The sequence below is a fragment of the Ovis aries genome, chromosome 21 (assembly GCF_016772045.2).
Source record: "Ovis aries strain OAR_USU_Benz2616 breed Rambouillet chromosome 21, ARS-UI_Ramb_v3.0, whole genome shotgun sequence".
NCBI lineage: Eukaryota > Metazoa > Chordata > Mammalia > Artiodactyla > Bovidae > Ovis > Ovis aries.
Window position 1 is genome coordinate 22,406,596 of NC_056074.1, and position 17,345 is coordinate 22,423,940.

A 17,345-nucleotide genomic window follows, 5' to 3' on the forward strand; every position below is an offset into this window, starting at 1 on the left:
TCAAAGAGCCGTCCCTGGGCGTATCTGTAACATGTTGATTCATGACGGTGTCATTTCAAAGCCCCCACCTTGACAGGACTGAGGCAGTGAAACGAGCTGCTGTCAGAGCTTTGAGGAAGTTTTAATTAGATAGCTCCTGGCATCTGCATTCTGAAGTGCAAATAAGCAGCCACGAATCGCAGAGTATCAGAAACCAGACATGTAACAGAAGGTGTGAGGAGACCAGCGTTGAGAGCAGTGGCTGCAATCTGGCAGAGACCAGTCTTCAGAAGGGGACCCCAAATCACTGGGTCTCACACGAGGCCCACCTCCTCGTTGCTTCTGAAACAAATTTGGTAATGATTTACTGAATGTCTCCAACGTGCCGGGCGCCTTCACAGACATTATCTTGCTGAAGCCTGAGACTTGCCCAGCAACTCAGGTGCAATCATTCCATTTTACTGAGGTGTCAATCCATACGTGCCTGACCCCCAAACCCATGCTCTCCTCATTATGCCCACAGGCAGCATCTCAAATGTCTGAAGTGTCCAAGTGACCAGAGTACTTTGGACTTATAAACAGATTTTGGTGGGGTAACTACTGGATATGTGTGTGTACAGAGTGGGTGAGCCAGAAAGAGAGCCACAGTGAGAATTTGGAATATAGACATGGTTCTTCCTTAATCTAGAATTGGACTTTCTAGGTCCCATTAATTGGCTGAGGATACCATGTCACATATCTCCATTCTGAATTAAAAAAAAAAAAAATTTTTAAAAGCCAGAGTTACATAATTTTCATAGGATAGATCTGCTCCAGAAATATACACAGGATTATGAAATGCTAATATTCAGAACTGAGCTTCCACACGAAGCAACAGTGGGGCATCAAGGTCAAACTCATGTGAAGAGTGGATATGATTTAAACACTAGCCTGAGTGCCAACAAGCAGCTCTCACAGGCATGATGAAAACTGTTAAATACAACAGGCCTTGCCAACTGCCCCCCTTGAAGGCCACAGGCTGAACCTTCCTCCCTCGGGAGGCCTGCTGGGGGTTTTTCAATACTTCTCAGATTCTTAGATTTGGCTGCACTCGGAGCTCCTGCTGAAAGGAAGCATTGATACCTACCTTCCATTACTGGTCAAAATGCTCTCAGCCTTAAGAGCTGCTGGATATTAACTACCGACATACATGGCAGCAACGAAACATTTCATTCCAACTTCCATGTTTTGCGAAAGCTCTTAACGCTTAGTGCAGGGTGAAGCTGATGCTACAAAGAACGAGGTGTTTAGAGAGCGAGAGAAATGACAGCTGCAACCACATGACATTAAGATCACGGGACAGGCGGGAGGACTGAAGTTCTTCTGGGTGGTAAAGTGAGGTGAACGGCGTGAGCAATGGTGACTTATAGCATCTTGTTACACCAGGACCAGAGTCAAAAATGAGCCATCACTTATAGTGAATGAGAGGACACTCCTTCTGGGAAAGAAAGTCTTTTCTTTCTTTAAATTTAAAAAAAAAAAATCGCCCTATATCTTGTGGGGCATTGAAAACTGGCCCAATTTTTGATTAGAATATTCTGACAAGTGCAAAGCATCTGTCCTTAGCAATTTTCTATGGGCCAGATAGTCAGAAATCCTCAAACTGTGGGTAGGGAGGGAGGGGACTATTTCTCTCCTTTGATCGTGTCCTGGCTGACAAATCAACATGCTACAAGTCATGTCCTTTCTCTCAGAAGACAGCCCGTGGATGGAATGGTCATGGCGAAGTGATCAGCGATCAAACCCACTGGCCCCAGCAGTAGCAGTAACTGCTCTCCGGGTTTGCTCAGGGATGGCTGTCATGAGATGGTTTGACCACAGTAAGCCCGAAAGAGCACAGCCCCTGCTCAAGCAAAAGAAGCCAACAAATGGAGAGATGAGAACAAGAGGGTTGCAAGGAGAGCCGTCGTCCACAGGGTCCTGCCGCGTGGGCCCAAGCGGGGACCCCCAGCCCACCCGCACCCCCATCAGCCACGAGCTAGCCACACAGCCAAGCCCCAGAGCCACAGCAGATGGCACGGATGCAAGGAGGAAACACAGATACCTGAGTCCTTTTTTAGGCAAAGTGTTCCTATCAAGGTGCGGGTCACTGTAGGAAAGTTAAAACACACGTGAGAACCTCGGAGAAGCTCAGGGAGAACAGGCAGCGTGAGGTGGGAAAGGCTCAGGGGCGCCAAGAGATCTGGAGGAAGAGACTCACTTCACCGGGGAGAAGTCCATTGCATGCAACACAGCCACGGGGGCAAGGCAACCGAGGCCCGTGCTCACAGCTGGGCGCCTCCAACCCCGGCACCAGGCGGTCTGAGCCTCTCGGCCCCACCTGCTCCTTCCTTTCCCCCGGGTTCAGAGCCGAACCCAGGAGCTGCCCCCACCTTGAAGCAGGGCCCACGCCTTCCTCGGCCCGTCGCCCATCGGTACCACCAGCGCTTAGGGCTCTCTGCGCCCGTAACCACTCTGGCCCACCCCCAGATGCCTCCGGTGATGACTTCAAGTGAAAGAAGGGACTTGTTGGACGGTTTCAAGAGGCCAGCAGTCTGCATATTTGGAATTCATCTGTAACAAGTGGATTCCGGATCCCTCTCCGTTTTTGAGGCCCTCATTGGGTGGAGCTAGAAGCTGAGCCTTGAGCAGAGTTGGGGCATGTTACAACTTGCTGGCTGACAAAGTCACAGCATTCGGATTTCCAAAGGTGGAGGTTTAAAAGGCTTGGTCTCTGAGTCTGACCAAAGCAACGTTTTTGCTGTTGACATGGTGAAGAGGGTTTTCGCTAATTTTTTTTTTCCCCTAGCATGAAACAACATCTGCTTATTATGTTTGGCCAAGCCATGGCTCCCCCACAAATTCAAGGTCAATAATCCATCTCTGAGGCCCACCCACAGGGCAGCTGGGGGCCAACAACACTCCCCATGTTCTTATCTTTACAGAAAATGGGCACCCAGAACACAACAGCCTGCGAGACACAGAGCCAAACTGCAGCAAAGGCCTTGGAGAGGGCAAAGAGCCAGCTGCGTGGGGAGAAGGGGGAGAGGGGAGACAAAGGTGAGGGCCAAGCCGCGTGGTGGGTGGTAGATCATGTCTGGGCCTGGAGGGGGAAGGGAGGGAGGCAAAAGGGCAGGAAGCCAGGGAGCAAGAAGCATGCCATGGGGGAGGCTGACATGCCAGTGAGAGCTTCTGCCGCCCCTTTCCAGGTGGCAGGTTTGAGGTTCCTTCCCAAGCTGGGAGAGGAGGGGCCGGCCCCATGCACCTCTTCCTGAGCTCTGTGGACAGCGGAACTGACCCTCACGGGCATGTCTGGGATTGGGGGGTAGGTCACAGAGTACACCGGGGCCACGAACACAAGCGGAAGCCACAGGCCAACAGCCTCACACAAAACATCCGGCTCGACACAGGGTTGGGCAGAGGATGCTAGAGGCTCGGTGGGGTCCCCGGCTTACGATGTCATTACCTGTCCTGTTTCCGGGGCAGAGTACTTCTGCAGAACTTAGGGCTAGCGGCAGGGGAAGAGAGAGGGCTAGAAGGCCAGGCAGGTGGAAAACAAGAGAGGGAGCATTAGATCGGAAGGAAGGGGGCAGGGTGTCACACACAATGACCAGAACATTTTCCTCATTCCCAGGGCTGATACTGGCTTTCTTCCCCATGTGGAGAAGGCAGATACGTTATCACTGCTACAGTGAGATTCGAAGCTCTGAGGAAGACTCTGGGTGCATGATTTCCTATCACTCTGCCCAGCAGCCCTTTGGTAGGAGGGTGTGTGCCACTTCCACTCAGCTGCTTAAGGAGCACCCCACCACACACTCCGTGGACGCAGCCGCCACTGATTCGGCCTGCACCATTAGAAGGGCAGGGAAAGAAGCAGGTGATGAACAAACAGGATAAAAAGGAAGGACCTCGCAGGTGGAATGCTGTTTTAAAACGGAAGCATGGAATCTGCCCCCAGGAGACTTGCAGCAACTCCACACACTGAGAGTAACCACAGTCAGAAAGATAACAGGAAGCAGAGCCCGGCTTACTCCAACCCAAACTGGCTTCCCCCTGGAGAGACAGCAGTGATCCAAAAGGGAGAAATCGCCCAGCAATGGTAAATAACACCTGGGCTTCCTAACATAACGTCTGGACTCTCGGAGGGGCGTCTTTCAGGGAGATAAAGGCAGCCAAACGCACAGCACCAACCTTTCCGACAGTGTGGTCTTCACACTGTTGGTTCTGACAAAGGGGGTGAGGGCGTCATCCTTGGAGGCAGCGATGAGGCCGGTGGAGGAGTTGTGGCTCAGCGCCCCTCCGCTGCCCAGGGAGATGTCAATGGACTCGCAGCTGGTGTGGAGGCTGCTGACCGACTGGAAGCCCAGGCCGTCCTTGCTCACGGCCGAGGAGCTGCTTGCATTCGTGCCCCAGGTGAGGCTGTTGGAGGGGCCCGAGTGGGCAGAGCTGGGGCTGGAGGCCAGGGGGGACTGGGTGCTGTCCACATTCTTACTGTAGAGAGGGCTGCTGCTCCCGCTGCTCAGGACGCCGCTGCCCGAGGGGGACTCTAAGTTACCCTGCTGGCTCAGGGTGGCGTGAGGGTTGGAGATGACCACCGAGCTTTTCAGGTTTTCAGCTGTGGCGATGGGCACTTGCTTGGTAGGCTTCCCACCAAAGAGTCTGCGAAGAGACAAAGGGTTGTGTGGGTTGAACACCCAAGGCCAGGGGGCGCTGGGCTGTCAGAGGATGGTGGGGAGCAGGAGCCAGTAAGGGTCCCTGGGGAGGTAGGTGGGGTCCTTCCCAGGGCTTGAGGCAGTCCCCTGGGAAAGGTACAACGGGCCAGGCACTGGCGGAGCAAAGGCTCCACCTTCAAGTTCTCAGATGCCACTGAGACCCTGGATCTGAGCGAAAGGGAGACGGGCAGTAATCTTCTACTGGCCTCTCCTTTGCTACTTCAAGATCTTGCTTCTCTTTCTTTACATAAATAGAGTAACTAGAAAACTGCCCCTGTCCAGGAAACATCTAGAAGAGAAACGAGCTGTCTTAATCATCTTTGTATCTGTGACCCCAGGCACAAAGCATGCCCTCATTTACGACAGTTCGGCTCCGAAGGATTTGGTTTCTCTGATCTCTGAGCAAACATGCAGCAACAGGCACAGGAGTCTGGATCTGCAGGCAACCTGGGCAATGTGTCCTCCAGATTCATTCTTGCACAAAAGCCTGGCAAGAAGGTGTCTTTTAGGGCCAGAGAGCAAGGGCTGCCCAGTGATATGCTCAAAACCTTGCAGGGTTCACAGGATGTCAGGCCAGACACGCCAGGTGTGAACGGCGTCTCCGTGACAGACACACAGAAATGCCCTTGCACGTCATCCCCCCAACTGCTCATGACCAAAACCATGCTACCAAGGACAGAGGGAACGGCACAAACACTCCCCTTTTCTGCTGGCAGAGAGTTCTCTGGTAGGATGGAGCGACTACCTTAAAGTCGAAGGACAGTCCATGCTCTTATAACAATGGCCTGATTCCATCCACTAAAACTCTTATGAAACAGGTATCTCAGAAAAGAAATGATACCCACTACATACTAGACAGGTTGCCTTCCACCCAGCTGGTCAAGTCATGTAAATTTGATCTTCTATCCTCTCCAGTGGAGAAGGAAATGGCAACCCACTCCATTATTCTTGCCTAGAGAATCCCATGGACAGAGGAGGCTGGCAGGCTACAGTCCATGGGGCCGCAAGAGTTGGACACATTTTAGCAACTAAACCACCACCACCATCCTCTCTAAACAGTCCATGTTGTTTAGTTGCTAAATCGTGTCCAACTCTTTTGCAACCCCATGGACTGTAGCCCGCCACGTTCCTTTGCCCCTGTATTTCCCAGGTAAGAATACTGGAGGGGGCTGCCATTTCCTTCTTCAGGGAATCTTCGACCTCAGGGATCGAACCTGCGTCTCCTGCTTGGCAGGCAGGTTTTTTTTACCACTAAGCTACCTGGGAAGCCTAAACAGTCCTTACAAATCTCAATTACTATAGAAATAAATAAACATGATCAACCCTCACTACAATATCTGGTGATAGAAGAAGAACACTCTCTGCCTGGTGACAGAGAAAGAACTATTCTGTTGCAGAACCTTGGCTTTAGAGTACTTGCACACCTGCAGTGACAGGGGCCTCACTACTCTACTCCAAAGGCTAAGTGGCTTCACTGCCAAGCACTTCCAGTTGTTACAAAACCAAAATCTAATCCACATCTTCCTGACTTGTACGCATTGCTCCTAATCCTACTATATGTAACTACACAGAAAGAGCCCAATCTTTTTTCTGCTAGTCCTTCACACCACTTGAAGACAGCTATCACACTTCACTTAAGACGCCTCTCCTTCATATCAAGGCACAATGAGAGAATTCAGAACACCTTACTAACTTAGGAAAAATGTAATTGCTAGGAATGGGCTGAAAGGTGCTTAGTTCAGAGCCTAAGAAGCTGCATGCATTTTCAAGTATTCTATTACACTAGCCTCAGGGTCTAGTAAAATGCCTTTGTAGCTACTAAAGGAAATCTATAATACCAAAGAGAATATTACATATAATACTTGAGGCAAGAAGCAGAGAAAATTTTCATTTACAAGGCAACCTGTTTAAACAACAAAGAACAGCCCAGTAGGACCTTCCCCTGAAAAAATAATCATTACTGAAATTCTAATAATCAAGTCTAGACAAAGAACAGTGACCCGCTTCATTATACCTCTCATGTGGAATGCTTCTTCTGAAGGCTTTGCAAACATTCCTATTCATTCCCAAATATGTACATGTGCACATAAGTTTTATTTTTCCACTGTTAAATTTTCTATCCTCGGGACTTACTCTTTCCTGAAAAGGTAGGATGAACTGTGCCCTATGCGGCTGCAGTTTTAAAGATGGTCAACTGTATGTTATAATGAGGCAAAAAGTTGTATAAACTGAAAGGAAATTCTATTTTTCAGAAACACTTCTGCTGTAAGAATTGTTTTTTTCTTTTTTGTAAAGGAAGCTAACATTTCAGAGACTAATTTGGAATCATGCACGCAGTATAAAAAAAAGTGTGTGGGGGGATACTGGACTATTTGGGGAAAAGATCAGGCCAAGATCACTATCTGGCATAACGATGAGGAATCTGAGTTACAGCTTTTAAAAAAAAAACTATTTTCCTTGAGCTCCTCATCTAGATCTAAGGGGGTATTAGGAACTCATCTTCGATGGTAACTAACTATTTTACTGAGTACTTACTATGGGCTAAATATGGCTACATAGATTAATGGTCACAGGTAGGTATCATCCCCATTTTACAGATGAGGAAATGGAGGCAGAAGTATTAAGAGAGGTTACACGGTGGCTACATAAGGTGGACCTAGGATTCAAATGCAGGATGATGGATTTCAGAGGCTTATGTTTTTCACACCAACACGGGAAAATACTCAAAGCTGCTGGCAGCATCTGACCAAACAGCTTTATTAGAGGACTGAAGTGGAGAAAACCAGAGATGGTTTCAGCTAAGAAACAGGAAATTATGAATCCAGGATGCCATTCCACATCACATATTCCAGTTCCACTCAATGCTGTTTACCCACTTACCTGCGGAGCGTGGGAGAGGCCACATCGGGGTACTTGGCCCCTGGCTGGAGAGTGGCCTGAGCCGCACTGGACATGGGCTGGGGCGGCGGGTTCACCTTCACCGAGTTACAGGAAGCCACGCTCTCGTTGTCGGAAGAGATGCCTTTCTCCTTATCGGTCTGGTTGACCAGACCTGGCAGAGAGCTGCCCAGGGCTGTTTTGGAAGGCTCCCTCAGCTTGGGCACTGGCAGGCCGGCTGACTTGCTGCTGATGTTGGAATCTATGCTGCTGGTACTAGACCTGTTTCCGGCCCCGTTCCGGCTGGTGGACTTACTGGGCCTTGGCAGACTCCGGTACTGTAAGTTCGTCCGGGAGCTGAGAGACAGATACCCATCGTCCTGATTCTGAGCCCCATCCATGCTCGTCTTCCGACCGGTGGACCGACCGACAAGTGCGGACGACTTTGGGATTTTGCCCAGTGTGGCTGACCTGCTCGTGACGGTGGCCCCGCTGGCTGTGATCACGGCCAGGCCAGCGGCAGAGCCACTCTGCTTCTTGAACCCAAAGCTGTTGGCATTGGCAGCGGGCGTCCTGGAGCTGCTGGGGAGGGGCTTCTTGGATTCATCACCACTGCTGCGGCCGGCATCTGATGGGGAGCGCTTCACCTGGGCGGCTTTGGGTGACAGCCTTCCTTTCTCAGACACTTTTGCATCGTCTGTTTTCCCTACGACAGAAATCAGCAAAGTTTGCCTGCATATTAAGAAGCCAGCTCAGTCAACTCAGAGTATTTAAAATTCTCCCCTACTCCAAAGAACGACTTTGCTTTCTCCTGGGGGAAAGCAGGCCCCTTGGGAGACAGAGGAGAGAGCTTTTTATAAAGATAATCTCATCTACGACTGTCACCAAGAGCCTTTAGGAGATGTCAGTGATTTTCCTCATTTGCAAAGCAGTCTACATTTACCCAGAATAAAGCAAAGCCAGCCAATCACCGACATGTCTGGGAAGGAGACCTTGTCTTTTACTGACCATTCTCCCTCTATCCATTAAGAAGCTGTCCCTAACATCTTCAGTGGGCATCCTACCTTCCTGCAAAAACTCTGCCCCTGTTTATACACATCCTTAAATCACGGGCAATACTGACTCACCATATCAACAGCTCATAACCATGTGCCCTTTCAGTCTTCACTGGGTATGTTAACTCAGAGCCTGCCCACGCTTCAACCAATTGAACACGTCTCGGCAGCTGAACCGTCTTCAGACTTTAAGAGGCTCTCATGCTCACAGATTTCCACTTGGAAAAAGGCAAAGATATGAATCTTTCTGAAAGCTGGCTATGAGCAGAGACCAAACCCTAAGTAATACCTGAGCATTTACAGGGACTTGAAAACATCAAGCCCTGCTAGCGCGACTGCTTTCCCGGTTTTGAAGCTGACAAGCGCGCATGCGAGACAGTGCATGCCTCTGACTCACCGGTTCCGGGGGTCTTGAGCGTGCCTGTCGGGGCAGCCGGCTTCGTCCTTGGCATGGTGATGCCGACCTGAGCCGTCATGCCTCGCCGCCACGAGCCAGTCTGTGAGATGACGGGGTTCTTCTTGCCTGACGTGCTTTTGTCAGACTCATCGGACACGTCAGACGGGTTCCGCCTCCACTTCGACCCCGGCTCCATCTTTATGCCGCTGTCTGAGCCCCCGTCTGACTTCTTGACATCCTCGCTGGACCACAGGGAACTCCTCTCCACCTGTGAGTGTTTCTCGGCGTCAGTCTGTGAAGGAGACCCTCTGAATCAGTCTTTCTCAAACCCCAGGCTAGGGAGCCCCTCACTCTGGAGCAAAAAGGCCCATGTCCTGGACAAGTTAGGGGAAAAATAACAGATGCCCACTTTAAAACGTTTAAGCCTTTGTACCGGTTATCTTATTAGGAAGCCTGATTTGTTGGGTCCAAGGAAAGTGAAGAATACGAATATGTCTGAGGAGGGAGGGAGGGAGGAGAGTAAACGGAGCCAGAGGAAAAAGAGGGGGAGAGTTCCATGCAGGAGAACCAGAGGACAGGGCTACGGCAAGATCTGAGCCCCCCAGCTCTGCCCCTTGGCGACGTGCCTCCTCTAACTCCGACAGCCCGAGCTCTCTGCAGCTCCCAGCCCCCCAGCCCTGGTCCCCTTTGTTCTGCCGGCTCCTGAGCACCACAGTCTATCACACAGAGAGTCTCACACGGAGAGCGGAGAGCGAGGACAGACTGAGGCTGCTAGCTCCCCTCGAATCAGGGACAGAGAGGGGCTGAGAGAGGAAACGACTCCTCAGAAGTCACGTCCCTGGGTGCTGCCAGCCAGAGGGTGCCTGCTCCCAGCCCAGCTCCATCCATCTGCCACAGCTTGCTCCTCTTGTGGGCTTCTGTGAGGACAGGGGATATAATTAGCCAGCTTTCTTTGGAAGAGGGCTGACCTCCTGGCCATGGAGCCCAGGAGGGGACAGAAGTGTGATGTTAATGATTTGTTGCAGTTAAAAGCCGTAACTTGCTAGCCAGAAAGCAAGCTTTGGGGGGGCCTCCCTTGGGGTTGGGACCAGTCCGAGCAGATTTCAGCAGGGTGAAGGAGTGCACTGACCAGGGAAGGGAAGGGAGGTCAGCAACACTTTGGGGTGGCTCCCCTGAGAGACAAGTCCATATGTGCCACACTTCACAACCAAGAGTGGGCAACATCTGCAAAGAAGGAAATCAAAATGACCCCCTGGCAAGAATCTGGCCTGATGCCTGTCATTTGAGATCGGTACCGATGGCTTCCTCCAGGGAATACGCTGGCTGAATGGGAACAAAGCTCCATACAGACAAGCAGCCCAAGTTCAGCCACCTCTCAGTCACCACCACAGCCGCCCCGCTCTCTCCCTCTGCCATCTCACGGATGTCTTCGGTTACCCGACCACTCTTCAAACATGCTGAAGTTCCCGCTAGGTATGAGGCATAGGAAGAGGAGGACAGACACACTCCCGGGCTGTGAGAAGCTCGTCATTCAGCTGTGGCAAGGGACACAGACAGAGGCGTGTCCCCGGCAAGTGAGCAATCAAGGCTCGATGATTAAATGAGTGAAATCAGTGAACACACGCTTCTCGAGCTACTGCACACTTTAACAAAAGGACCTCATCCAATCCGGACGGCCACCTGGTCAAGAAGGGTAAGAAGGTAAGTATTACCGAACTGTCTTCATCTTCATCAGTTTTAGAGAGGAGCAGAAACTCATGGGACTCGCTCCATGTCCCAAGCACCCCAGCCTGTGGTCCTTCCTTAACCTTCCAGTGCATTCATTCAACCTGAATTTCCTCCATACACGTGGTTTGCCAGGCACCAGGGTGGGTCTGAGGATCTGTGAGTAAGATTGGATCTCATCCCTTCTGCAGCTTATGATCCAGTGAAAGAGGCAAGACTTGGAAATATAAGACATATAAATGGAAAAGGACAAGGAATCTGAGAGAGTATTACAAGCACTGATGTAATTTAGATTATGACGATGGGGATAGGGAATGGTAGTTTGGTAGGGCCTTTTTGAAGATGTACCCTAAAGAATGAACAGAAACTTACTAAGAGAAGAGTTTAAGGGAAGAGCATGCCAGGCAGGGGGAAGAGTACATGCAAAGGTCCCGAGGCAGAAAATATCTTGGCTTTAGAAACATTCACTCAACAAATATTTACTTGATACCACAATGTATCGAGCAAGTTTTTAGGTACCAGAAGTACTATGCTTAATGAGAACAAAGTACAAATCATTAACCTCCTGGAGCTTATGTTCAAATACATTCTAACACATTCTTTTATACACTAAGAGGTACTAAAAACTTCGCACAAACCACATCCTGGGATACTGCATTAATTATTCTTTTAATGTTCCTATACCTTATTTTCCCTGATCAAATTATAGTGATGCTAATAGCAATAACAATTAAAATTTACTACGTATTTACTGTGTGCTAGCACTGGGCTAAAGTGCTTTATATGCATCATTTAATCTTCACCAAAAAAAAAAAGAAAACCTGTGAGGAAGTTTCAGCTCATGAGAAAGCAGAGGCACAAAGTGGAAAAGAAGATTGCCCAAGATCACGTAGTGCAAGGATTCTGGGGAGCCTGTGTACAGAGCCCATATTTTAGCCACCATGCTATGCTGCCTTCCCAAAGGAGAAGCCCAAGGACGAGAGGATGCTGCATGGCCAGGGCGCCTACCACATCACCTACTCTCAGAAACTTTTCTTTCCATCCTGATTGGTCAGTGGTTCCCCAAGTCCAATTCTTGAGCAGTTCCCGCCTCTGGGTGGGACCCCAGAATTCTGATTCCCTACCAATAGCAGAGAGAGTGCACACATGCCCAGTCTGACTACAGCTTGAATAGCCCTCTGGAAAGAACAGTCATCCAACCATCACGGTCTAGGGTGGAAGCCATCCCAGCGCTCTCTGCACTGTAGCATGTGCCCTGGACACTCTGCTGGCTTTGAGTTCACATCCCCTCCTGAGCTCTGGGCCAGATCACGTAGTGGCACCAGGAGAGATTAAAAGATGAAGGGCCAGCCTCTCTGTTCCTAGAGCTTAACACAAGAGGGCCGGCAAGACAGCCGTGTCGAGACGCACCCTCCCTTTTGCCAACTACTCCCTTCTTAAATGGTACCTCCTTTCGGTAGATTTCCCTGCTGCGCCTACCTGCAAGTCCACTTACTCATTCAATAGTCAAGAGGGAAGTGGAGAGACCCACACTCAAGGAGGGACGGAGAGAGCCTAGAAGAGGGGACGGGAGAGTTCTTCCCTCGAGAGCCCAGACTCCTGAGGACTGTGGAGAGGGGGGTCAGGCTTCTGAGAGTAAGAGAGTGGAACCCATGCGCCGGGGAGTGAGGTGCAGCCATGGGGCAGGATGTTGGGGGAGGGGGGTGAAGCAGGGGCTTGGGCTCCGACAGTCTTGAGTTCAAGCAACTAGGTGCTAGCATGTGTGACCCTGGAGGAAGCGGCTGAACTTCCCTGAGATTGCAACCTTGTGTGTGAAACATGGATGGTAGTCAGACAGGTGTCTCAGAGAGCTGACAGTGGTTGCAAGGAGCTCAGTGTGGAGGGACCAAGAGTAGCTTTCTATCACCAAATGTCCTGCCTCTGAAAATCTCCAGCACGTTAGCATTTAACATAATTCTGTCTTGCATGAAGGTAAACAGGGAATTTGTATTTCTATTATTAAGTTTGGCTCCAAGAAAGCATGTTCAGATAAAGTATGTCAGTATCTCTCTCACACTCACCCTTCAAGATAAGTCTTAATTACCGTGATTTTTTTTTTTTTTAATGGATGAGAAGGCAGAGGCTTGGAGAGGTTGAGCTCATCCAAGGATGTCACAGAGCTGGGAGCTCAACCCTGACTTCAAGGCCATATTTTTTTCCCTGTTACCGCAAGCAGACTCCCCAATTTTCCCGGAGAAAGTCCATCAAGAGGCGGTCAGAGCTCAGGCTGGGGGATTCTCTGCCTAGAACACTGAGGAGCAGTGAGCAGAGGTCAGTGCTGGGTATCTGGGCATGTATGCCCCCATCAAAGACCCTCCCAGTGCTCCTCAGCACGCTGGAGGAAACAGTCACCCACAGACAAAGGGGATTTCCATCCCCAAGGATCACTCCTCCAGTACCCGGCTCCTCTCTCACACAGCTGAACGAGGCTATTGCTTAGGCTTCCAGGCGATAGTTTCCCTGCTCCTTAGATGTTGGCTGGTCCTCAGAGGCTTTTCAAACATGAAAACCTAGGCAGGCAACCTGTCCTCAACCTGCTTTCCTGACACATTGGACCACTTCTCCCTGCCTCTGGGACGGTCTGTGCTGCCCGTTTGTCCAGGGAAACCAGCGTGTGACGGGGACCTGAATGTGCCCTGGGAGGAAGGCAGCAGACACGTTCCCGCTGCCTGACGCTGCCTGGAGAGGAGTAATGGTCCTTAGTCTTCCTGAGAGTGGCACAGGGGAGGAGGACAGAAGGAGGCGATTTATGTGGATCAGATACTCAGGGATGCTCCCTGGACAGGAACAAAGGGATACCAAATAAACCAGCTCAATAGGAATCTTAGTAACTGTGGTTGCAAGTCTACATTTTATCCTGGTATCTACTTAATTTTACTTAAATATTCTAAACTCAGGTAGTTTTATAGCAAAAAAAAAAAAGAAAAAAAGAAAGCAGTCCAATGAATCGTAAACTTCTTACAACACTCCTGATGTTAACTTTCTGCTCTTGATCAAAAGATATGCTGTGTCATATTCTTGAAGCTCTTCTAATGTAACCTTTGCTAGATGAAAGCAAAGAGCTGGTCAGAGAGGAGGGGGTCTTGGCATTAGCCAAATTCAAATGCATCATTTGTAAACTCCAGATGTTTACTCTGTGTCGGTGTGGAAAATAGATTCTAATTCCAGCTCTGTGGGAAGGGAACAAAGACAAGGAGATTGTTCTGACAGTGTTTTGTTGGCTCAGCGAGCATCTTAGGAGCAAGCTTCTTCCTGCCTTGCGAGTGAGCAAATCTACTTTACAAATCTTCTTCTCTCCTCTCTGTCTCTGTCTATCTTTCCTTCTAAGTTCCACAGCTCAGTATCTAAGGACAGTCTAGAAACTTGATTGTGGTTACCTTGAAACTAGAAGGAGTCTCAAAAAAATCATTTAGTGTCCACAAAGAAAGGAAAAGGGTAGGCATTATAACATTTGCCAAGTGGTAGGAACACAGTCTGGCTTGGTATCTCTAATCTGTATTTAATAACTGAACACTCATCCCTTGGGTGGTATGGCTAGGTTTTTTTAATCAACTTTTTAAAATTGAGGTATAGCATTCATACACTAAATGTACAATCTTAAGTATATAACTTGAAGAAATTTTATGAAATAAACATACTATATAAGGACCACTCAGACCAAGACATGGAACGTTTCAGCACTGCTTCCCCAAACCTTTATGCTCCCTTTCATTTAGGGCAGCTTCCCCCTGCCCCACCCCCCTTAACAACCACTACAAGCCTCCCTCATTCACCAACAATAATTGGAAACTTGGGCTAAAAATGAAAACTCAAGAAGTCACAGGCAATCCCAGAAGCAACACCTCGGAGATTTCATCAGGCGGCCTATGCTTACATTTCTATGGGACAGAATGACTCCCACACTCTGACACATCCTTTATTTAGCCCTGTCCTCAAAGAAAAAGATACCTTTGAAAGCAGAGAGACTCTGAAAGAGGCTCCTATCTGTCCAGAGGGAGAGAGAGAGGAGAAAGGAAGCAGATGTGAAAGGAAGGGAGTGAAAGGAGGCGGACGCGCCAGCCCTGCCCTCACGAGGGCCCTCTGGGAGACTCTGTCCCCATCGGACCTTCACAGGGGTTCACCCGAGGCTGCAGCCCCCACAGGTGGGAGGGACTCATCATGAAAAGGATCCCAGCCCATGTGTTCCTACGTCACCACAGCCGGTCAGCCCCAACACGAGCAGCCGGGCGCGAGGATGATAACTTCGCCTGTCCACTAGTCAAATGGGCTCATTAGAACCAACCCCTCTGAACACTGAGGGATGGTGTGAGAGCACACAAATGCACCCCCACAAAACTGCTTTGGAAGCGCTGCCTCTGAAACATTAGCTCTGAGAGTTTAAAGCAGAGATGGGAAACCTCAGTGACTTGGCACAGTCAGGCGAGGGTGCAGCTGGCCAACACACTGGGGCATGGGTGCCCTGTCCAAAGCGTGCATGTATGGGGCAGGGGTGGACGCTTGGACACCTGTTGGTTGTGGAGAATGCAGACTCAAAGAGGCAATACTGTCTGATTTTTCAAGAGAAATCAGAAGCTCACTTTTTATGTGAAATAATGAACTTATAAAAACGTGAATGATACTGAGGGCCAAATAAAACACACTGGCAGAATAGGACCCACCGAGCAACAGTTCCCAACCTCTGGTTGGTACGCACTGGTCTTCTGGGCCAGGGCTCTGGCCCTGCCCCCACCCCGTGGCTCTCAAGGCCACCCTTGTCCTGTGGACATACATTCCACGCTAAGAATGGCTACTTGAGTCCAATACCCCTGTTGCTGTTGTTTTCTACATAGATGATGAAACCGAGTTCCGGGAAGGAAAGGTGATTTTTGCCAAGGCCACAGCCATGAGAGCAGTGAGTGCCCCCGACTCCTGTTCCAAGCACCCCGCCGCCCCCCCCCCCCCTGCAGGGAGAGGACACAATCAGGAGACAAGACCGCAGGCAGTGAGCAGGAGGCTGGGCCTCCTCTCACGGACCTGGGGACTCTGCCCACCCTAAATGGCTCCTGCGGCCCACAAGCTCAAGGCTCTCCACTGGCAGGGGCCTTGGGAGGGGCCCCGTTCCTTACCTGCACATCCAGGTTCTTGCGTGAGGAGGCAGGCGTGTTGGCATAGGAGCTGATGGACGAGCTGGTGTTGATGTCATCCGTGCTGAGGTTGTCTATGGTGTCACTGATCCCGCTGCTGACGGAGCTGCTGTCATCCCAGCTGCCAAGACAAACACACCCTGAGCACGTCACGCCGCACCAGCTCAGCCTGACGATATAGACAGACAGCTACCATCCCCGAAGGCTCTTGGTGCACAAAGCCCCAGACAAAGCTCCTTTGCCTCTAATTTGACTCATTTTCAAGGGTGACATCCAACTGCTTCTGTCTGGCAGCTGGGGAAGTGGGTGATATGTGTCTTCCCCTAAAAGGCGGTGCTTTCCTGAGCAGAGGTGACTAAACACATACACACTACCTACCCCATCCTCAACATCACCTGGGGGGCTTTCAAAAGCCAAGGGCAACCTCCAGAGACAGAGGAGGCGCAAGGGGGTTGGGGACTGGATCAGAAAGTGGGCAGAGAATGAGTCAGCAGGGGTGTCCTCCCTGTGGCTCAGAAGGGGAAGAAGAGCTGCTGTAGGAATTCTCTGGACCCCACTCCTGGCACAGAAAGCCAAGAGAAGGGAAGCGCAAAAGTCGGCAGAAACCCATCAACTCTATTGGCAGGTCTAATAATTGGAGAAGAGAATGGCAATCCACTCTAGTATTCCTGCCTGGAGAATCCCATGGACAGAGAAGCCTGGGGGGCTACAGTCCGTGGGGTCGCAAAGAGTCAGACATGACTGAGCGACTAACACAACACTGCTGCTGCTGCTGCTGCTAAGTCGCTTCAGTCGTGTCTGACTCTGTGCGACCCCATAGACGGCAGCCCACCAGGCTCCCCCGTCCCTGGGATTCTCCAGGCAAGAACACTGGAGTGGGTTGCCGTTTCCTTCTCCAATGCATGAAAGTGAAAAGTGAAAGTGAAGTCGCTCAGTCGTGTCTGACTCTTCGTGACCCCATGGACTGCAGCCCACCAGGCTCCTCTGCCCATGGGAATTTTCAGGCAACAGTACTGGAGTGGGATGCCATTGCCTTCTCCAAACACAACACATACAACTCTAATATATCTCAAGATGCATCAAAAATAGAGTCCTTCATTTCTCAATCCTGAAATCCATCAAGACCCTCATCCCGCACCACTCAAGTCAAATCTCCAAGCAAAGATTCTTCTTTTTCCTTCTACCATCTCCGCTTCCCAACACCAAGACATTCGGGGCGCCCCCTGGTCCTCCTGCCCCTGCTTGCAGAGTCTCTCCCAGTGCGCATGGCTGCCCCCGCCCCTGCGCCCAGAGGTTCTGGCTGCTTCTGCCCTGCCTGGTGACTGCCAACAGGCCAGCTGGGCTCCGGGCTCCTCTCCTGGTTCCCAACCATCTAGTCTCCCCACAGCAGCTAGGGGAAACACAAGCCAGATCTATTGCT

General features: G+C 50.5%; 1 protein-coding gene across 11 annotated transcripts in view; it reads right to left on the reverse strand.

Annotated features, from left to right (window-relative positions):
• Positions 1-17,345, reverse strand: part of NAV2 (neuron navigator 2) — a 799,971-nt gene that overhangs the window by 61,039 nt on the left and 721,587 nt on the right. For 7 of the 11 annotated variants that reach the window (XR_009597822.1, XM_060403976.1, XM_060403975.1 and 4 more), the window contains 6 exons: positions 15,908-16,046; positions 9,039-9,330; positions 7,590-8,292; positions 4,189-4,656; positions 3,464-3,529; positions 2,063-2,107 (listed from right to left, as the gene is read on the reverse strand). Coding sequence is in view for 10 of the 11 variants with exons in the window: in XM_060403976.1 (XP_060259959.1) it covers positions 2,063-2,107; positions 3,464-3,529; positions 4,189-4,656; positions 7,590-8,292; positions 9,039-9,330; positions 15,908-16,046 (1,713 nt within the window). In the remaining variant the exon portion in view is untranslated. The remainder of the gene's footprint in view (positions 1-2,062; positions 2,108-3,463; positions 3,530-4,188; positions 4,657-7,589; positions 8,293-9,038; positions 9,331-15,907; positions 16,047-17,345) is intronic. The other 4 variants (XM_060403972.1, XM_060403973.1, XM_060403974.1 and 1 more) reach the window with 4 other exon arrangements.